General features: G+C 40.5%; 2 protein-coding genes across 2 annotated transcripts in view; one reads left to right on the top strand and one right to left on the bottom strand.

Annotated features, from left to right (window-relative positions):
• The window catches only part of LOC129102062 (probable E3 ubiquitin-protein ligase HERC1), a 40,377-nt gene extending 22,853 nt beyond the window's left edge, over window positions 1-17,524 (bottom strand). The window contains exons 1-34 of the mRNA XM_054612004.1: window positions 17,436-17,524; window positions 13,233-14,235; window positions 12,085-12,180; window positions 11,806-11,988; window positions 11,481-11,693; window positions 11,069-11,167; window positions 10,868-10,964; window positions 10,620-10,763; window positions 10,268-10,395; window positions 9,597-9,741; window positions 9,285-9,456; window positions 8,949-9,083; window positions 8,523-8,688; window positions 8,179-8,304; window positions 7,479-7,703; window positions 7,114-7,266; window positions 6,891-7,023; window positions 5,997-6,200; window positions 5,598-5,819; window positions 4,962-5,135; window positions 4,597-4,711; window positions 4,371-4,488; window positions 3,892-4,093; window positions 3,426-3,726; window positions 3,254-3,302; window positions 3,131-3,176; window positions 2,403-2,656; window positions 1,929-2,126; window positions 1,614-1,734; window positions 1,039-1,279; window positions 743-909; window positions 470-622; window positions 260-357; window positions 16-111 (exon numbers count right to left, since the gene is read on the bottom strand). Of these exons, the coding sequence (XP_054467979.1) occupies window positions 16-111; window positions 260-357; window positions 470-622; window positions 743-909; window positions 1,039-1,279; window positions 1,614-1,734; window positions 1,929-2,126; window positions 2,403-2,656; window positions 3,131-3,176; window positions 3,254-3,302; window positions 3,426-3,726; window positions 3,892-4,093; window positions 4,371-4,488; window positions 4,597-4,711; window positions 4,962-5,135; window positions 5,598-5,819; window positions 5,997-6,200; window positions 6,891-7,023; window positions 7,114-7,266; window positions 7,479-7,703; window positions 8,179-8,304; window positions 8,523-8,688; window positions 8,949-9,083; window positions 9,285-9,456; window positions 9,597-9,741; window positions 10,268-10,395; window positions 10,620-10,763; window positions 10,868-10,964; window positions 11,069-11,167; window positions 11,481-11,693; window positions 11,806-11,988; window positions 12,085-12,180; window positions 13,233-14,204 (5,946 nt within the window). The 5' untranslated portion in view covers window positions 14,205-14,235; window positions 17,436-17,524. The remainder of the gene's footprint in view (window positions 1-15; window positions 112-259; window positions 358-469; window positions 623-742; window positions 910-1,038; window positions 1,280-1,613; window positions 1,735-1,928; window positions 2,127-2,402; window positions 2,657-3,130; window positions 3,177-3,253; window positions 3,303-3,425; window positions 3,727-3,891; window positions 4,094-4,370; window positions 4,489-4,596; window positions 4,712-4,961; window positions 5,136-5,597; window positions 5,820-5,996; window positions 6,201-6,890; window positions 7,024-7,113; window positions 7,267-7,478; window positions 7,704-8,178; window positions 8,305-8,522; window positions 8,689-8,948; window positions 9,084-9,284; window positions 9,457-9,596; window positions 9,742-10,267; window positions 10,396-10,619; window positions 10,764-10,867; window positions 10,965-11,068; window positions 11,168-11,480; window positions 11,694-11,805; window positions 11,989-12,084; window positions 12,181-13,232; window positions 14,236-17,435) is intronic.
• A 1,871-nt stretch (window positions 17,525-19,395) lies between these two features.
• Window positions 19,396-21,116, top strand: esm1 (endothelial cell-specific molecule 1). The gene is made up of 3 exons (XM_054613055.1): window positions 19,396-19,829; window positions 20,272-20,415; window positions 20,511-21,116. Exons 1-3 carry the CDS (start codon window positions 19,520-19,522, stop codon window positions 20,603-20,605), a joined length of 549 nt encoding a protein of 182 aa, XP_054469030.1. The 5' UTR covers window positions 19,396-19,519; the 3' UTR covers window positions 20,606-21,116.
• Window positions 21,117-22,347: the final 1,231 nt, after the last annotated feature.

Genomic DNA, 22,347 nt, shown 5'->3' with positions numbered 1-22,347 from the left:
GTTCTGCTGTATTACCCCCTTTTCTTTTTCAGCAGTCTCCTTGTGGTTCTTCTCAGTTAGCGGTTCCTTCCACATATAAACAGACACGAGCTGAAAGAGCTGTTTAACAATCTAGAATGGAGAAAAGAAAAAATGTAAAGGATAACTACTTCATTATTACATTCACATTTTCAAACTCACAAATGAATACTGAATGTTGAATTGAATGTCTTCTTTAGTTACTTCACGTGCGTGTTGAATTTACAAGTAAACATCATACCTGTTGAATTTGAGCCGTTTCTGAACAAGCAGGCAACAGTCTTTCTAAAACGTGGAAGGCCAAGAGCTTAGTGCGGAGGTTCTGGAAGCATGAGGATCCTGAAAAGAGGAAGGTGGAAATTAACAGGGAATTAAAAGGAACCAAAACAAACTGCTCTGCACTGTAAATAATATCAATCCTGCTTGTGATTCCTATTTTTAATGTTCTTACCTGAAGAGCACTTGTGTGAAATAATGGCCATGAGTGGATCAACCCATTTGACAAAAGTAGAAAGTCTTTTCATTACTCTTAATGACAGTACACGCCTTAGAAACACCAAGAAATCTGCAAGCTGAGATTCAATCACTTTGCTGCTTTCCCCTCCTAAACCAACAAAAACAGAAGGAAAGCTTTACTCAATAAGGCTTCACAAAAACAGACTTCATTGTGTTGTGCTATATGTAAAAAAAAAAGTTTAATATAGCTTAATAGCTTATGCATCACCAATTTGATTTGTGCTCTTGCTGCAGGAGTCCAGATCTGTCCTCTCAGCAGTTCCTCGCTCTGCTGTCTGCTGCTGGTGGAAAGTATATAGGATATTTTGGAGCTGCTCACACAGCACTTCCATTAGAGCGTGGGATACTTCCATCGGCAGCACATCCTCAAAGGAGCTGAGAGCACAGGACAATGTGTTATGAATGTAACACTAAAGTGTATTTTCAGTTTTGAATCAATGAAAATAATAATGAAAGTAGTAATGAACACTTTGTTGCAGCTGTATGCAGTTTCTTCATTCTCACCTTGCAGCCACAGTCAATATCTGAAGCAGACGGGCACAAGCTAGTCTAACAGCCCCGCTCAGCAGCATGGATCCAGATTTAGAGCCTGCAAACCAGCCCTGGTTCATCAGTGCACAGCTGTTGTTGGTCAGCATGGAGAGGATTTCAAGGATGCCACATTTGATGACCAGAACCAGGTCCACAGGTTGGTAGCAGAAATTCAGTGCAAACATTGTGGCCAGGAGAAGTTGCTGGCATGAACCTGGTTATGATAGAGACACAATCTTAAGTACGAGCAAAATATAATAAAAAAACTGCTGCAACAGGCAGTTGTGCAGGGTGTTTTGCGCATTGCACAAATTCTAAGTGCAGGAATTACTAAATGACCTTGTGTTACCTGTGTGGAAGTATGAGAAAAGTCTGTCATTGAAATATGAAATCTTTGAGTGTAAGCTTTTAGACGTGGCCAAAGTAGGTAAATCTGTCCGCAACTTTAAGCCATGAGAGAGCATCATGCATGCCCTCTGCACTCGTCCTGGATGAAATGTGAGAAATTAGATTATAATGAAATTCTAGTTAGTAAATAATGAACAAACCTGGATGTTCTCTCTCCCACAGGACCCTCTGTTTGAGGACCCGCACCACCTGCTGGTAGAACGTGTGGGCTGCAGATTGCAGCTCTCTTTGCGTATCCATAGAAGCTGAATGCGTACCAGACTGGATTAAGAAAAGATAGATTGGATAGTAATTCATATGAAAAAAGCATAATGTAGGGCATAATATTAATTTTATACAATATTCATTAATTCTCCTTACCGTATCTGGCTTGAATCAAATATTAATTATTTCTTTCTTTCCAGCTTTCATAAGCATCGTCACAAACAGTGTGATAGCGAGATTACTAGACGTACCATGTAATGCTGCATCTCATAATTAGCTCCAGAGTGAGAGGCAATGATTTGTGTTCCAAGAGCAAAACATCCAGAGAGAAACTGAAGCTGCACGGACTGCAACAATGCCGGACACTGAGGGGAGACGGTGAACCCACTGCTCTTCTCCTCCATCTTAGACAGGAAGGATGACATCTGACAGAAGGCCTCCAGACGCAACTGATCGAAACAAAGGGAAAGGTTATGTTAGTAAGGACCTTTAATTGCGTCATCATATCAAAAATAATGTCCAGCACTGCAGTTGTTTTTGCAGATTTTCAATAATTTCCACCTATATTTGTGGCTGATAACTTCTGCCATTACATTCATGAGATTTAAAAACACCAAAAACATAAAGGAATCCAATAAACGATCAAATAGCTGCAGGTGTCAAAGAGTTCTAATTCCTCAGCAGTAATAATTAACTATTGTGTAAAAGGAAAAAAATGGTATTACCTCAGCCCTCTGTTGCTGCTGCAGAATAGCAAAAGAAATGGCCTTCGGATCTGCCTGACTGCATGTCTGTCCACCTGGTAGTGTTGGTGAGGGGGTTGCCAAGTGGATCAGGCTCCCACAGACAAAGTGGAACACCTGGTTAAGAATAGGCAAAGTGTTGTTGCCATAGTGGGACATAGTTGAGGTTGGGCTGATACACTGCCGGAGGCGATCCCAAGCGTCTTTCATGATACCGAGAGAACAAAGAGGTAAACCTGGAACAGACAGACAACAAGAATAAAGGCCAGGATTGTACTCGTTTCTGATATTATGTTTCAACACCTCTAACGGAGTTATTCATCCAGTTTTTATTTATGTGTGAAAAAATACTTGGTGTTATTCAGACATGATGTGTCACAATATTGGCTGACCCAAGGAGATAACTGAGAACACAATAAGAAGATTAAAAAACAAACAGTATACTCATTAGACACATTTGTAAAAGTTATAGTTGGACGTTTTGTGAAATATGTTTATTTGCTTTCTTGCTGGACCACAGCCAGGCCATGGCTGTTTCTCCCTGCTTCCAGTCCTTATGCTAAGATAAGCTAACAGGTTACTGACTGAAGCCTTATTATGAGAGTAGTCTTGATCTACTCTTAAATTCTTTAAACTATGCCTTTAATTCATGATTGAGAAAAAAATGCATTAATTGAACAAATATTTAGGAGTAAACATATTCCACCTACCCATTTTATTCTTGGTAGATCCCAATGAGTTTTTGGATTGGTCAGACTAAGTAAGACAAAGACAATACATTAGAACTAATAAAAGAGGGGTGGGGCCAAATTCTGGTGGAATACAAGACTCACCTGTTTACGGCCATCAGCAGCCATCATTAAGACATCTGCTGGTGATTTCCTAAAAAGTGGGATGACAAGGACAGTTTAGTGCAACAGAAGCCCACAAAAAAAACAAAAATGCACAACAAAAACAGGAACACAGACACCACAACAAACATAGCTGCCTAACACAAACTCTAACCTCGCTCCAGTGTTTATAGTCTGACTGTTCTCCCTCTCGCCGGGTTCCACACAAGCAGGCCTGACCCCCAGCAGGAGGAAGAGACAGCGGGACACCACCAGATGGCATGCAGCGGGGAAACCCAAGCCATCCTCAGAGTCCCTCTGCTTGTCCCACTGCTGCTTGGGATCCAGCTCCCTCTCGGGGCTGATTGGGCTCTCCATGCTGCTGGGGAGGGTGGAGGTGCCAAAGGATTCGTACACCGTCACGTTCTGCTGTACTTGCATGGCCTCCCGGGTGGCCATGAATGATTCTAGGACTTCTGCAGAGACATGTCAGGATTAGATGTATCGTAATGATGAAAAAGATTTATGTTTATGTGTGTGTAATGTTTATTTATGTCTTGGCCTGCCTGCCTGCCTTCAGGCATGAAATACATATTCAACGTTGCTGTAAGAAGGGAAGAAATACAGACAGCGTTTCTAACCTGACAGGTACATATGACTGTTGCCAAATGTGTCCTCCTCCGCAACCTCTTCCTGGTTGTGGTTTGCTGTGGGGGTTGGAGGCACCTGCACCTCCCAGTTGGAGGGACCTCCTGACTGCTGCTCATGATCCTTCCCCACCTGCTCCACTGAGGTGCCTGGCTCTTGACTGTCTGTATCGGGACTTTGGGGGGATTGAGTGGTCTGCAATACAAGAAATGTTTAAATACTCCTGTGTTCTCCCTCATTTTTAATCAAGATTGTGTGAGTCCTTGTTAGAATAGTGGGGGAAAATCCCTCTTGAATAGAAAGTAGAATGCAATAATTGTTCATATTCAACAAAACAAAAGTTTACAGAACAAATATGAAACTGTATAATGTTTATAAATAAGTGGTTTGGTCTATAATTGTTAAACTTTCTCAAAAATAGACACAATACATAATATTTGGTTGTGAAATAAAGTAATTTTAGTATTAGTACCTGTTTGACAGCAGTCTGCACCTGTGTAACCCTTGGAGAGTTTTTATGGGCCAACAGTGTGCTTCTGATTTTATAAACCATTTCATAGACGTCCGACAGCATCTCACAGGGCTCAAATCTGTCTCAACGGAAGTGGATAAATAAAGTAGATAGTTAGCATTGCAGTTAATAAAATGATCAGGGGCAGGTATTTCGGTAAATATTACAGTTCGTTTGTGTTACTGACCTTTCCTGCCAGCAGGCCTCATTCTGCAGTCCAGTGTGCTTCAGAAGAGCAGCCAGACTGCAGCGACAGACCGTCTGCAGCAAACAGTCACCTGTAGAGCCTCCGCTCTCCCATTCTGCTCTCACAGCAAAACAACACAACTAATTTACAACAAAGTCACAAAAATAACAAAAGAACACACAACCTAAAGACCAGAACTTAATCAAATTAATATATAATATAATTGTGCAGTAATGATTAGAGAAAGTTTATCAATACAGGTGCATCACATTTATATTTTTTCTTTTTAAAAAGATAGTTTGTCAAGTGTCATCTGGATATTGACACAGGCATGTACTCGTACACAAACATGCAAGACAAAGTACCTTTGCTGTGAGCGTACTCCTCCATATTCCGCCACAGACCACCCGCTGGTCCTCTGGAGGATCCCAGAGCCAGTTCCAGTAAAGTCTTGGTTTCGTCATTTAGACTGAGCTCTGCCAGCCTGGCATCACTACTGCTCAGCAGTACCACCTCAGTCAGCCATGCCATGCTAGAGTCTACAGGACAAAGAATCACATGGGACATATGACAAGCGAACAAGTAAAAAAAGACATACTTAGAAAAGTTTATTTAATTTAATTCGCATAATAACATTATATCTTTATTTAAGGAGGCCCTTCAGGCTATCCCTGTGTACTTACGTTCTATGATATATACAGAATAAGGTAAACTATGTAACTCCTTGTTTGTCAACTGATTAAACCTCTTCCTATTTTTGTATTTTATCTCTACTGTCAACTACTTGATAAAACAACAAAAAATCTGTACTCTTATCTCATTTGTAGTCTCTGTAACATCCTCTTGACCCTTTGGAAAACACTGTGGTTTTATTATTAGTGGTAACAAACAAAGTGTGAACACATTGGTGCAACATTAAACTTGGGATGAACCTTGCATGCAGTTCATATCCACTAGCCAAAACATTGGCTCATATGAAAGCATCCAGTATGTTTTCCTACCCAGCTGCTCAAAGTCCATCTCAAGCCCGTTCCTAAGGAGGACATTTGATAGCCAGAACTCTGATGTTTTCTCCTGAAGTGAGGGCGGCGGGCCTTGCAGCATACCACCGAGGCAACGGCCGACTGCCAACGCAACAGACCGTTCCAGATCCAACAGCCAGATCCACTTGCTCTCCTCCTCCTGTTGCTGCTGTCCTAGGCATGTGTTTTCTTCACTTTTATCTGTTAGGAAGATCGATTGTATGGTTAAACGTACTTCTTTTATCCTGTAAGAGGCATCTTTGGTGTCAAAATGTGCCATCCTTTTTTTATTTTTATTATCTAAACCTTTGATACTGCTCTAGCCGCTAGTATCAAGAATAAATCCACGGGTCAAGCGTTAATTAAAACTCCACTGACCTGAACAGGTTTTATGAGACTCCACTCTCAGTTCTTGTTCTTCCAGGAGGCCTGTCTCTGGTAGCAACCTGTTGAAATCATTGAGTTGTTCCAACAGGGCCAGTAAATGGTTCAGGAGGGGTTGAACTGTGCCCAGGGGCAGCAGCAGCAAGGAGTACATTACTTGGCACAGCAGGCTGCCAGCCACTGAGTTGTACAACACCACTGAGACAAGGATTGAGACGAGAGAGGGTTTAGGATTAGAGTGACGGACTATAAAAATAACTGAGAGAATACAGATGGACAACAGCCATAAGAGCACACTAGAAGATTAAATCATTGATTTTAAAACACATTTATAGAACGTTTATAATGTGCTTCTCCTCAGATCAACTGACACCTACCCAAGTAGTCTAAATATGTGAACCTGAAGGTATCATCATATAAAAACTGTAAGTACAGGTTTAGCTCAGAGACATTTCACATTCAGTTTTTATGGCCTTGTTGTTCTGACCTACATTTCAAGGTGTCAGGATATATACTAAATGTGGCATTGAATGCACTGAAGTTTGGTTCTCTCTTGTGTATATGGTACTTCCCAAAGACCACAAGCAGATTAAAAGACTGTGAAATATCACAGTCTTTGATATTTCAGTCTTTGATATCATCCTTTTCTGTTCCAAACATCACACATTTATCTCCAAAGTCCACTGTTGAACTTCTTCTTTGAAGAAAGGCCATCATGTCAATCCAAAATATGTTAGTTTGAATTAATGTCTTATCACATCTTTCATAAAAAGGTCTAGCTATATTTTATACCAACATACAACATACCTGAATAAAATGTATGTGGGACAGTAGAATGTCTACAGCAGGTTATAACTGCACAGACTTGTTATCAGCCATACTTCTTACCGTGAAGCTTCTTAATTATTTGTTTATCCAGGGAACTCTCCTTCAACAGTTTGGTAGATCTCCTGAGTGTCTCAGCAGCACAGGGAAGCAGCAGGTAAAGATGCTCACGAAGCAGCGTTACACTGCTGTCATCCTACAGAACAGCAGAATCATAGTGAGCATAAATGCAACTATATGACTGCAGAGCTATTAGGTTTAAGTATATATGTGAATACAAGTGTACCTCAGGGCTAGGATGGATATAGCAATGGGCGAGCAGGTGTTTGTGTAGTCCAGACAGCAGCTGGTGGAAGTGACAAGGAGGATCAGTCTGTCCCTGGCTATCACTGGATACCTGCTTGTCACTGTTTTTCTCCAATTCCCCAAATGCTCGCTCCTGTATGGACACACACAAAAAACTGAAATGGTGTTGAGGAGTAGAAGAATCAACTCTAATTCAACAGTAACAATGTGCACTAAAAATATCCAGAAATTATAGAAGAGTTGACTGAGAAAACAATGCACGTAATTTGCCAAAGAGTGAAAGAGTTATTCAACACATGAGACACGAGGTTGCACACAAACATCCACAGGGTCCTCTTTCCATACCGTGTAAAAGCCGATGCTGAGGAGCAGGGTTCTGAGCAGCACCTCTGCTAGGTGCAGAGGATTATAGGCCTCAATAGAGCTGGAGGATGAGGGCGGCCGGGCGGACATAGCTGGTGTCAGAGGGGGTCCCAGAGATGTCACCTCACCGAAATTGCTGTAACCTAGTAGAGAAGCTACATGGCTCTGATCCTGAAGGCTGCTGAGGACCATGTCCAACTGCAGGCGCTTTTGAAAGATACAGTGGAAAGAAGAAGAGAGAAATACTTGGTTTAATATTTATTTTTGTTCATTTAAATGTGAGCCTACCCAAAACATCTCTATATCTGTGGAGAAGAAGGTTTTTTGTTTGTTATTTTACAGCAAACATTTTTTTCCAGAACATTCAAGCAGTCTTCAACACATATTGCCTAGCAACGCTCCAAATGGTGCTGTGATTTGGACAAACACACTGTTTGCTAGCTTCATCCATCCATCCATTTTATAGCCAACTATCTGGATCAGTATTACAGTTTAAATGAAGAAAGCCATGCAGCAAAGGAAGAACACATGTCCTTCTTAATGGCAGTTCTATTGTTTATGCATGTTCTGAATTTACACAAACATCTTCTTTAACAAAACACCCTCCTGAGCGGTAATTTGTTGAGACTTTTTTAACGTCACATAGGCAATGTTTGAAATGGTACAAAAGAGCTCTACATACCTGTCCTTTTGAGGGGACATTTAAGCTATGAGGGCCCTGAGGTAGGAGGGACAGCAGCAGCTCTGTTCTTTCCCTCAGAGGAGGAAGCAGCAGGGATGCACCGATGGACAGCGTGTTGAGAACTGCCTGAGGATGGACAGGAATGTCAACACAACATGAAAAGACCCTTGGCTATCAATGGATAGCATTTAATGCGGGCAATAAATGAAATAAAAATAGATTCTATAGGCTCTATCAATCCACTTCACAGTTTGCAGACAACACCAACAATTCCTCCAGTTCCTCTCAACTCAGCTTAAAAATATTAAGAAAATAATCTAGTAAGAGAAAGACCGTTAGTTTACCTGTTGTATGGAGTCTGGCATATTGGTATCTATGAGCCGAAAGAGCAGGTTTCTGAGGGGCCGACCCTGAGCTCCCAAAACCATGGCGCCAGTACCCCCAGCATGGGCCAAGGATAAGTGGATGGACAGCAGCTTCATGCACAGCAAAAGAAATTGATGGTGGTCCCTGAAATATATACACAGGGAGCATTAGGAATGATGGTTAAGTGGATGGGAAGGAACATAAAGGTGTGTCCTCCTGTTGGTGGTGATGTAATAGATTAAAAACATTCAAACTGATCAGAGCTCAACGGGCAACAAAGAGCACAAGAACAGTTCTTGCACATGACTCTATACTGAATAAGGTCTCAAACACAAATAATAGCATACAATTTTCTGTAACAGGTTATATTATAGATAGAGTGCAATGTTAATTTATGTTCATACCTTTTAGATAGGAACGGGGCAGGGGGTGTGTCATTCCCGATGCCGTCACAGTAGCTCTCTAGGAAGTTGCGTAGGTAGGTGAATGTACTCTCTTCCAAGTCGACACAAAAGGGCCTGTGCCACGCCACCAGTTGCCTGGAAAATATATGTTTATATGTAAATGTATACATATATATGGAAACATCACAAACATATCATAACTAATAAGACAGGGGATGAGAAAATAAAGAGTTCAGCGTTATAAAACAATGCTGAACAATCAACGGAAAACCAAGGAAACACAACCATAACATAAAAGCAGACATGGACTTTGTTTCAGACGACATGAGGCCTTACCTGTCCGTTGGATCTGCGGTCCAAGCCAGGCTGTGAGAAGTGCCAGCAGTGATTTGTTGAATCGACACCCCCTCTAGGCCGAGCACTTTCTTGGGTTTGGTAATTGGTGTCGAAGTGTGTCCTTGTCCACACTGGCCCATCGTGTTGTTCCCCCAGGCGTACACCTCATTCTCTGATGGAAGGAGAACAGCGGACGTTGCAGTCAGAGCATAGTCACAATTGTAATATCCCTTTAACACATCTATAAAAATTTTAACTTTACCCCCAATTGAAAGAAAACAAAAACTGATGAAACTGTTGAAGGTCTCTTACCATGCGTCAGAGCCAGACAGTGGCTGTCTCCACATGAGATATCAATGATCTTGGTGATACTCAGGTCTTCTATGAACCTGGGTCTCAGAGAGGTTGTCTCAGAGGAGCCGCATCCTAAACATGAGCCACAGCCCCATGCAAACACCTAAATGAAAACAAAGATTAACATAAGTGTGTTTTCTGTATCTCTTTATATGTCACTGTATTCCATCCTTGTATTTAGGATGGAACTGAATACAAATACCTTATTAAGACTAAACATATCAAGAGCTGATGAAAAAACGAGCATGGAAGTTGTTAAAGTGTAATTTTTGACGACTATTATTTAAATAAATGTCTGTTAAGTTGCTAAAGGAGGTAACACAGTAGTGATTGAGCCTATTGCCCACTGATGAAAGTATTTAAAAATGTACATATTTGCAATTTTACAAAGTGGGTTTTCCCGTTGAATTCAAACAAAAAAAAACACTCTGAAAACTTAAAGCTCATGTATGAACAAGACTCCAGACTGCTAAACTCTCTTTGTTTTTACTCAAATAGAAAATCTCACTTTAAGGTTAGTATGCTCTTTCAAAATAAAAGCTTTCCACAAGGAGGGTGTAGACAGAGCTGAGTGAGCTTAGCTAAGGTAAGGTTAGTTAAAAGTTGACCCCCACAGTGCTGGATCTCACCTGTCCTGCAGAGGTAAGGGCCAGAGATGACTGGCTGCCGGCACACACTTTCCTGATGATGAATCCATGCAGGGCCTCTATGACCTTGGGGCGATATACACGATTGGTGTCTCCATGACCTAGTTTACCTGCAAAGGTGAGACATGTCCCAGAATCAGCATTAATTCACTCTACCATAAGTAGAGACATTTCTGTTAAGACAGACCACAAATGATCCTCATCAGACAGTGTTTGTTATTTTTGAGCAATTTGTAAATTTTACAGAAATTATAACCTTACCCTCAAAATGTGGTTTATATTAGTTCACACAGATGCTGCATTATGGGCTTAAATCAAGCTAAAAATGATATACCATTGTCCCCTCCCCCAAAGGACCATACAGTGCGTCCATCCTGCGCCACGGCAACAGTGTGGGAGCTGCCACAGGCCACCTGCCCGACGCCGCTGATGTCCTTCACTAGCGTGGGCACGTTCCGACTCTGACTGTCACTGTGACCTGCTCAGGGAAGAATCACAGGACAACAGAGGTCGTCGCTAACGTGCTTCACTTAAATGGTTGAGACAAATGAGGAAAAGCAATTAGAGAAATAATGTTTGTACCGAGTCTGCCAAAGTCGCCTTCTCCCCAGGTATAAAGCTCTCCATCATTAGTCACAGCAGCACTGTGTCTGTAGCCAGCAGACACGCAAACAACAACCTGGCAGGGATACCATAATGTATGTAAAATTATGTTAAATTGCATGGCTTTTCAAATAAATATACACATGAATATATACATGAAAAAGTTTGCTGAATGCCTACCTTGCCAAACAGCGGTCCTTGTATGATTTTGGGGTATTTCTGTGTCGCACTATTGCCATGGCCCAGTTTCCCATACTCTCCATCCCCCCAGCTGAACACCTGGGAAAAATATTTTGAACATTTAATAATTTATTATAAAGAAAGTGAAGAATTGAATTGTTTCTATTCAAATCCCAGTAACTAACAGAGGAAGTGGAAGTAAGCGAATAAGCAGTGTGTAAATCATGATGTCTAAGATGTAAGTTGGTTTGTCTGATTCAACACTGTTTTGTCATTATCCGTTATCTAAAACATTTGGGAAAAACACTTCTTAGATGTATTATTTGACAACAAATAGAGTAGAGTCAAGCGTAAAGTCTGCAGACCTGTGAGCTATGCATCAGTACATATAGTAGTCATTTTAACTTGTTACCTCTCCCTCTACAGTGATGGCCAGAGTGTGACCATCAGAGCCCTTGGAGGAGGACACCTTCTTCATGTTCCTATGGGGCTCCAGCACGAGTTTCTTGGGCATGGACTGGTTGTTGGAGTCCCCCAGGCCCAGGCGGCCATAGCTGCCTTTTCCGCACGCTTTCACTGAACCATCTGCAGATACTGAAAATGTACAGTACTGGCCTGCCTCAATCTAAAGGACGGACCAAATGGATAAAAAACAAGAACGTCAAAAGATGAGATGCAAAGAGGCAGAGCAATATTATGTTATCATTATTATGTTACATTTTTATGGGTAGCCATACCATTTGGGCATCACTGAAGCCCTGTGTCAGCTTTGGCAGCAGGATTTTCTCCAGAGTCCCCTCTGCCAGCTGATGGCTGCTGTTGCTGCCCCACACATACACCATGACTGTGTCACTCTCTGAACCAGGAGCAGCTGCATTAGTGCTGCAGGAGCACAGGCAGTAGGATGCTAGGTTACAAATCTGTTAAAAAAAGGGAGGAGGGTGAGGTCCATAAAATCAGTTACTGGAAAGCTATATTAGTTTCTTAACCGTGCCTAAATGTTACAGAGTATGTACCTCCTCAAACAGGCAGAGAGCGGCCTGGGAGAGTCGGCAAAGTCCATCTGCATCCTTTTTCAGCACCTGAGTATTGACGGAATCCCCTCGGAAACCCTGGGAAAAAACATAGTGTTTTTACTATCACCTGTGACTTGCTGTGTGTAAATATTATGTTTGTTTGGATATACAGTCCATCTGTTTTATTGCATTCCTAACATTTTTACCTTTCACAATCATTCTGTGCCAGATTCTTTCATCACAAAAAAAGACTATTCCAAAAGACAGTGACAAGTAACTGCATGATCAGGCATCAGGTCAAGTCAAGAAAGACAAAGAGGCACAAATTCAAGATCCTAGTCTTTAGATGCAGTGTGTTTTATGTTGAGCTCTCCTTCAGGACTTAATCTTAAGCTATTACAGAGCTCTAAATTGTGTGTAGGATCGGCAAAATCAATCACGAGGATGTTGGCAATACCCAGCACTTGTTATTTGTCTAGAAAATATTGCGATGAGAGATGACTCAATACAGATACAGAGGGAGGGAAGGCAGTCCGGTCTCAATCTTAATCCTTATCTGCACACAAAATGCATTTCTCCAAGCTTCCAATGAGACTGTTCAAATAAAAAAGGACAGCTTACAGCAGCGATGGATGGGGCAGCGAAGAGCAATTTTCCTGCGTTACTATCAATGGGCCTCATTTACCAGTGTGTACATAAATGTGCATTGTAAGTTATCTCAAATGACTTGTGAACTAACCTCAAAACATTAATGCAAAATACCAAGGCGGAGCGGAACAACCACTCACAATGAGATGACATGAACACATCTGAATTCCTTTTTTCAGGTTATTGTTTGCCATACTTTAGGTCATCCATGTTAGAGAAAACGTTATTATCATAGATACAAGTAAAAGAGTCCTATACAATCAGGACTGAGGTGATAGCTCCAGGTGAACCTATGTTATAGTCTAGGAATGTTAAACCTCCAAAAAGTAATAAATCCAAATAGCCATGCTATGTAAGGACAAAGAAAATACTCTGACTTCACATGTTAATAACAGTAATGTCTGAATCGAGTTAATGGAACAGTAAGAGGAAGATTACTCCAAAAAAACATAAAAGATGAGAAGGCATCAACAGACAAAAAAACAAATTTGAAGACCTACCGAATATTGCTTCATTTGGAGAAGCGTTTGATGGATGACATCAAAGCCCACGCCAGCTGAGTTCTGGGAGCATAGTGAGGAGGAGGAAGACAGTGTAGAGGAGGATGAGGACATAGAAGCAGCCAAGGCTACCTCCACCCACTCCAGCAGAAACTTCAGAGAGCCTCTCTGCATGGCCAGGCCGAGCAGCAGCTCCAGTGCTAGCCTCCGACCGGTCGGGTCGGCCCCGCCAGTCCCACTGCTCACAGATGTCTTCTTCAGGAAGTCCGACACCTGTGACAGGCAGTCCAGCCCTACTGACGGGATCTTATTCTCATTGGCCAGAGAGAGCGGCGGCAGAGAAGTCAGCACAGAGGACGCTGTGGCGAGCACGTCATTGCAGAGAACCGACTCGGGATGCACGGAGGCCGCGTATCTCCAGTTCTGCTGCAGCAACGAGAAGAGCAGACTCAAACCCGTCCTCACGCCCATCTCTATCAGAACATCTGTGCCCGACTTGACTTTGGATGCTCCCCCTGGCAGGCAGGGCTCTGAGGCCAGCTCAAGTTGCCCGCATTCGGTGCCACCGTCAGCGGACTGGGAGGGCAGCTGCACGCGGAATTTGTCATGGTATTTGCTGTGAAGCGCGTAGTAGATCCTCTGGAGGACCACCAGCCTGTGGTGGAGGCCCAAGGTGTAGGAGGTTTGCGTCAGCATCCGGTGGGCCAGCCATCGCTGGCTGTGGAGCAGGGACGACAGGTACTCTTCCTTCTCCGCCGAGGCGCTGGACTCACACTCGAAGTCTGGCAGGCGTGGACCGACCAGTTCTTGGACGGGTTGGGCCAGAGTCACCACTTCCTTGTTTTGAAGGAGCTTATTGTAGAGCGCGGCGGCTCCATGCCTCCTGGCTGTCTGTACACTGTCTTCTGCTGCCCAGGAGCTATTGAAGTGCTCCTGCCACTTCAGCAACACATGGGTCTGACAAGGCACCATGTCTGAGCATTATCTATACTCTAATTTACACCTAGGAAACAGAGAGAGAAATATGATTGAAAGAGCCAATAAGGGCTGTCAGATTTATAAAAATTCACACATATCATCCCACACACTTGATTAACATAATGAAATGGCTTTTTATTTTCTTCTGTCGTGAAATTTACAGTCAACATTTGCAGCTGAAAGCCAATGATTTAATGGGTTTTTTTCCCCAAGTAAATTCAGAGTAAAGGTGTCAAGTTTCTCCTTAGTGTTGGAACTTTATCAGCTTACAGTACATCCAGGTTAGTGGCATAGGCCCAGTGGGTATCGCTGAAATAGGTCAGCTCACCCGTTGATAACAGCTAACCAACACACCCACGCTAATGAGGAGGCTTTTGTCTCACAAGCTGATATGCTACATAATACAAAGGGATGTTTTTTTGGTTAATTAACATTTGAAAGTATTCGTTTCAAAATATAACCAGTCAAATAATTAAATAAGGCACATGCGGGGCAATAATCTGATCCCCCTTCGAAATTAATGAATATTCTCAATGCAGTTGTCATAGTAATAGCCTCCAAGATGGTCAACTGCTGCTCTGAAAGACAATCCAATGCAAAGAAAACCTAACTACCAGCCTGTTTGTCTGCTTTCTAAACAAATAAAGAGCAAGTCTGCTGGTGCACTTAAGTGAGCACTGCACATTTTCACAGGAACAGCTTTTCTGGAACGAAAAATACAGATCTGTGTATTCCTATCCCCATAATGGAGGTTAATATGCGAGTGTCCCAATGACAGACATAATTCATATCTTAGCAGGGGATTTCATGTGGATATCAGTTGCAGTACATTTCCATGGCGTTATCCACATTCACTGTACCAATTCTAAACTGTATAAAAGAGTAGATTTGCTGTGCCCTTCAAATGCATTTCTATCATGTGCTACAATGTCCCCAAGATAAATGCGTTGTCATTCCTCCAGAGCAACACACACATTGAGGGAAAACTAACTGGTGAAATCAGCTGTTTAGTTGTGAAGTAGAAATCCCCATACTCAAGGCTGATACGCCTTCTATGATTACATTTGTACAAAAACATGAACCGGTATGAGTGAGAGAGTGCTAGTTGCTGCTAAACATGCGAGCATGCCCCCATATTTCACAGTCATCTCTCTTGCACTGCCTGAGGCCTGTGGGGCTATATGGTTTCCACTCTGGCCAAAAATAACAGCAAGCATTGATATAGCAATGGACTCTCCGTGTCAGACAACCACCAGCAAGCAACCAGCAGCAACGTAAGACGCAACCAAGTATTTACAACACACACACACACACACATATAATAAACATATAGTACCACTTCTTATTACAGATCAAAAATTGAGCCAAATACCACGGTAATTTGTCAGTAAGCTATACAATGTGTAGGCCTGGAAGCTGGAATGGAAACTCAATATCATCCATACAATAAAAATCAACATCAGTGACTGACTTTGAATGCATGAAGCATGAATGATCAGAGGGAAAGTGTTGTCTTTTCCTGGTTTTAAAGGCTGTATCACATTAGAGATGAAAAGTTCCCATTTTTAATCATACTGTTCAAGCTGTTCTATGATTTGCCTTTACCTACTTTGTCATGATATCCACATTACTGATGATTATGTTTCAAAACTGCAAGTAAATATTGAGTATTTTAGTCAATAATATTGCGATATTTGATTTATTACATATCGCCCAACCCTACGGAAGGGTGACAATTTACAGTACACAACGCTATGTCAAGAAGTACTACCCTGAGCCTTCCACTTAGCACTTATTGTATTCGTATTAGTTTGTTGCACTTATTTTATTTATTTTGTTTGTTTATTTGTTTATTTGATTGTCACTTGTTATTTCATTTTGTTTCTTATGTACTGTCTTGCTGGCTGGTCTGTCGAAGCACTTTGTAAACCTTGTTTTTAAAAGGTGCTTATTAAAAAGTTATTATTATTATTATTGTATTCGTATTAGTCTGTTGAACTTATCGTATTCGTATTAGTCTGTTGCACTTATTGTATTCGTATTAGTCTGTTGAACTTATCGTATTCGTATTAGTCTGTTGCACTTATTGTATTCGTATTAGTTTGTTTCTGTACTGTACTTTTGCTCTGGTTTATACTATTGCTCTGGTTTATGCTCTTAGATGCTTGTTTAAGAAAGGAGATGCACTTATGACTTCTGGTGACTAGTAGTTCTCTTGAATACCTATGTTGAATACACTTATTGTAAGTCGCTTTGGATAAAAGCATCTGCTAAATAACTGTAATGTAATGTAACATGTTACTGAACATCATATTTTAAATGTCATATTTGTATTTGTTGTGTTCTTTACTGGACCAAATATATGATATTTAAATACTGGCTCCAACCAATTGTTGTATTCCTTGTCGATTTATCTTGCAAATTTGTTTTTTCTGTTCATCGATTCATATGTTAAATGAAGAGAGAAATGTAACTTGTACTTGTGAGACCCAAATATATTAAAATATACATTAAAATGAGACCTGATACTGTAATAATAATAATAATAATAATAATAATAATAATAATAATAATAATAATATATAATAATTCTGGCCTCAATCCACAAGGGAGTGAGTGGCTCAGCTGTTTGGGAGGACCTCCACCATCCTGCCTCACTCTGACTGAAGGCTGACCCAGGACCAGCTGGAGGTGAAGTTGCTGGGCCAACGGTCGTCAGGGTTTTCGCCCCGTTGCCACGACAACCCTGACCACACATAAGCATTCGAAACAATGTGTTAAACAGCACACTTTAATTCACCACACTAACATACTATGTTTAAGATGCTGGAGGTAAAAAAATATATAATAATAATAAATAAAAAAATAAAAAAGGCAGTCAGCTAAAACACACCGCAATGTGTCAGAAGTTAGGCGTTAACTGGAGCATCCATGCTAACGACATTAGCCACCAGGAGCGGTTGGTGGAACGTAGCACACTTTACGGCATCATGCAGCCTGGCGACAGCGGAGCTAACGGTTGGCTGCAGTGCAGTTGCTAGTCTGGTCCACGGCTGTCAAAACCGACCAAGCCCCTCCGCTGGTCGGCTGACAGCTCCCAGAAGAACAGCCCCGTGGCTCGTTAACGACGTATTAAGACACTGACATGGTTGATAAATTAAATAAAATACACCTCAGTTACCTTGGCTGTAACACCCCCCCAAGCTGATAAGTGGTTTGTGTTACCTGTCCCGTCCCGGTGAGGTCTCCCTTGGACGTGAATATCATATCAACCTTCTCCTCTTTCTTCTTCTTCTTCGTCTGTTTGAGGGTTGACCACTGATGGCGGATGCCGCCCCCTTGTGTCTCGGAGTGGAGGATCACTATCTCCATCATCACCCTCATGGATTTATTTATTATTAGTTACTTTTTGTTTCTTTTTCCATGTTTATTAAAGAGCATTATAAGGAAATAAAACAACAACTTTGTTCTGCACAGCTTCTTTCTTATTGATATAAATATATTAGAGCAATAGAAGATTATATATATATATTTATAAAATGATGTCTTCTGTGGCTATATATATATATATACAAATATATTATTGGTATAAAATATTAAAGCAGTAGCATTAGGATACTAAACTAGATTATATATATATTTATAAAATGATATCCTCTGTGGCTATATATATATATATATATATATATATATATAGAGAGAGAGAGAGAGAGAGAGAGAGAGAGAGCTACTATATATATATATATATATATATATATATATATATAGAGAGAGAGAGAGAGAGAGAGAGAGAGAGAGAGAGAGAGATACAATATATTATTGATATAAGATATTAAAGCAATAGAATTAGGATACTAAACTAGATTATATATATATTTATAAAATGATGTCCTCTGTAGAGAGAGAGAGAGAGAGAGAGAGAGAGAGAGAGACAGAGACAGAGAGAGAGATACAAATATATTATTGATGTAAAATATTAAAGCAGTAGATTTAGGATACTAAACTAGATTATATTTATATTATTTATATATATATATATATATATAGATTATATTTTATTATATATATATATATATATATATATATATATATATATATATATATATATATATATATATATATGTATATTACTGGGCCAGTGAAAAAAATGAATTCCTCTCTGGCTCAGGAGGGATCATTTCACTTTTAATCTTATGAGTCGTCCAACTTTATGGAATTGCAAAACTTTAATTGCTGAAGTGCCCCTTAAAAGGGCATTTATAATCTTGTTGTGTGTGCATGTCTCATGAGAAGGCCTTTAGGCTATTTGTCTCTTTTATCCACTGATAACATTCCATTTGTGCTGTAATCGTCTCTCAATCAATTAATTAAAGCCATTAAAAAACTTACAACATTTTAAAAAGAAGAATCAAATTCTAAAACAAAATGAACATAACAACAACAACAACAACAACACACTCTTAGAAACACTCTATATCCAATGAGTTGTTTAACCTGCTGTATTTAAAGTTATGTTTTATTTTAAGTATCTTCTTCTTACTTTGGCCTATTTGAAATAATGATAATAATATGGTAGTTTGCAGCTTAGTAAACAGCAAAAAAATTATGATCTAAATGTTCATAACTTTATGTTTTTTTCTTTTTGTGCACGATCCAATAGGCCTATAGATATTATGTTAAATAAACGTGGCTTTTTTTTAATTTTTATCTTTAATTATATTTTCACGTTTAAACTTAGAAACAACCTTAATACATAGAAATCCCCTCATTAACTGTTATGTGAACCTACTAGATGCTTTAATTGATTTATCTTATTGTCAACAACAATGTCAATATTATGTCCAATCATAGGATGTTGTGAAAAAAATAACATCCTAACTTCAAATGTGATTCTTCAAAGTCGAGCCAGTCACGAGGGTTTTTCTTTTTTGGGGGGGGGGGGGGGGTGGTTCCATCAGTCACTAACACAAAAACAAACCAAAGATAACTTATGACATCAGGTCACACGCATTTCAATTCCTGGATGGCGGTCCAGAGTTAATCCCACTTCCAAGCCGGATCTCTAAAAAAGGGGGCTGACTGGCAAAAGGTTGACGACAACACCGGAATGAGGAAATTGACGAGGGGGGCAAAGCCATGTGCAAAAACAAAGTTGTCCATCTCTGATAACCGTCCAACCTGATGAACCCAGAGGTCACTCCACTCAAGTCTCCCCAGAGGTGCTCCGCTTCTCCGTCTCCTCCCCGAGACCATCCAACACACAGCAGCCCCGGTCCGAGAGCTCTCCAAAGCACCCCTAGCGCCCGGTGATGTCTCTCCTCCTCATCACGGTGCTGTCCTCGCTCATAGTGCGCGATGCTGCTGAGGCGTGGAGCGCCAATGTCAAGTACGCGGTGAACTGCCCCGACAGATGCAACCCGGAGCGGTGCGGCGCGACGCAGCGGTGCGCACGGACTGTCCTGGATGACTGCGGCTGTTGCCAGGTCTGTGCGGCCGGCCGAGGGGAGCACTGCTACCGCACAGTGTCGGGGATGCACGGGGTGAAGTGCGGACCGGGATTATTCTGCGAGTTCTACAAGGACGAGGACGATTATGGAGACGAATATGGGATCTGCAAAGGTACGGTTACATCCAGCATTTGAATGTGCATAATATACAGTGTGCTGTTTCTGCCTGGATGCTGCGTTTTGAATATGTGATGCCCTGCTGCACCAAATACTGTATCCCAGCATGTTATTTCAGTCTTTAAAGCTCTTTTTATTGAATTATCACAAGGGAAATTGCCATATAACCAATGTTCTTTTACAGGACCATTTGCAGACTTGTGCATCCTTCTAAAAATTGGACATTTAACTTGATATTTAGCCCATGGAGACTCACACAAGTGACATTCAAACATTAATGCTTGTGCAACTACCCCTCTTGCAGTTTATCCATTTCTCTTAATCACTGATTTGGCATTTCATTATTTTGAATATGAATATGCATCTTTAACACTATAGATTATGGCCCCATATAAGATCCAGTCATGGAAAACTAACCCTTCTGCACTTCTTTACAGACTGTCTGTATGGAACCTATGGGATGGAGTGCCGCAAGACATGCAACTGCAAAGGTAGCATATGTGACAGGGAGACAGGAGCTTGTCTCACCCTCAAATTCTTTGCCAAAATCGCTGGCAAACTCAAGACTGACCCTCAAGAAGGTACAAAAAGTGATGATTGTTCATAATGTGATTTGTGAAATTGCCCAGTTGCATGAATTGGGAGAGTAATGGATTCTTACACTTCTATTTTTCAGGGGGAGATGTGGGCTCAGGAGAGGTCAGCACTGCCCAGAACACAGATCAACTCACGGACAGATCCACCGCTCCGAAGCGGCTCGAACCTCGCTGACAAGTGCTGACAAGACTGAATCTATTCAGTGTAAATGTAGCATTAACTTATAAATGAACTGAAAGATATATTTTATTATGTTAAACGATGAGAAACTTTTTTACAGCATTTGGAAGTTTTGTTTTGTTCGTTTGGTCTTTTCTAGTCACACAATACACAGGACTGTGTTATTCTCTTCAAATTCTCTTTTTCTCTGTTCTTTGTCTGCTGTTCAAGATTATCCTGGACTCTGTTCCCACGAGTGTCAGTGTAGACCTCATTTAGTGTGCCTTCATACATTATTGTTGAGAAAAAGAAATGTTAATGTCACAAGAAAAGGATCTTGCATTTATTTTCAAACTGGACACAGCAACATGTTTCATGGATTCATTGTAGTCCACTAAATATGTTGAAGTTTTCCATAGTGATGTCTTATTTGTACTGTATATATGAAGAGCGGACATGGATGGAAATATCATGTATGTGAAACCAGCCAATGTAAAGAAAGCCCTCACAATTAAACCAAAGTTATCACTTACTCTTTTCATTTTGTTTCATTGACTTATCATTAATTAATCATTTTATACACTGATTGTATTTTCTATGTTTTATATTTCAGGCGAAAGTTAAAGGCATCCAAATAAGTGGAATATACATTGGACTCTGTCCATAAATGCTGATTAATTCATCATAATGTGACTTACACACGTCTGTGTAGTGAAACAAATATAAATGTTGTAAAATAAAAAAACATAAACTATCACCTAAGTTGAATTCAAATAATACTTATATACTATATATTCGGTTAAATGCCATGTTTACACAACTCAAGTCAATTTACATTACATCACATTACAGTCATTTAGCAGACGCTTTTATCCAAAGCGACTTACAGGAAGTGTATTCAACATAGGTATTCAAGAGAACTACTAGTCACCAGAAGTCATAAGTGCATCTCCTTTCTTAAACAAGCATCTTAAAGCATAAGCCAGAGCAAAAGTATAGTGCAGAGGCAAATTACTACGAAAACAATAATTGCAACAGACTAATACGAATACAATAAGTGCAGCGAACTGATACGAATACAGTAAGTGCAACAACTAATACGAATGCAATAAGTGCTACGAGGAAGGCTCAGGGTAGTACTTGCAGCCGCGTCCTCGCTGGGGTTTCTTCAAGGACCTCTTTGCATTATTTGTTAGTATTATCCAGTTGATGAGCTGTAATCTGGATTTCATCAGAAGTAAGGTTGAAATTGAAACCAAGATAATATGTTTTCTTTTGCTATGAGTATTTTGAGAATTTTCATTTGCTTTGCCAAAGCCTCTTTCCCGTTAAGATAGTTGCATGAATGCTGCAGAGACTGATGTGATTCAGATAGATTCACACTTGGAGTCAACAGAAGACTTTTAGTAATATAATTTATGATGTTACACTCCCAGTACTTTAGAAGGGAATTCATATGTTTGTGAACTGAGAAAAGGATGGGGAATCTGTAAAGTCAAAACGTGAAGCGTATTTTTTTGCATGTCTTTTAGGATTTTGCGTCCAAGTTACAATTAATGTTCTCACTTAAACATGTTATGGATTGATCCATAAATAACTAAATTCAAATCAAATGTTGACTGACTTTGAGTAGGAAGACTGAGATCTCTTTCATGTGTACTTTAGTACCAGCGTGTACTTAATATAGTATTTGTAGAAGAATTTGACATATCTAGAGATACATTGCACCTGAAAAAAATGATTTGCCCAGAAACTGA

Source organism: Anoplopoma fimbria, chromosome 14 (genome assembly GCF_027596085.1).
Source record: "Anoplopoma fimbria isolate UVic2021 breed Golden Eagle Sablefish chromosome 14, Afim_UVic_2022, whole genome shotgun sequence".
Classification (NCBI taxonomy): domain Eukaryota; kingdom Metazoa; phylum Chordata; class Actinopteri; order Perciformes; family Anoplopomatidae; genus Anoplopoma; species Anoplopoma fimbria.
This window is presented reverse-complemented; position numbering and strand designations above follow the sequence as displayed.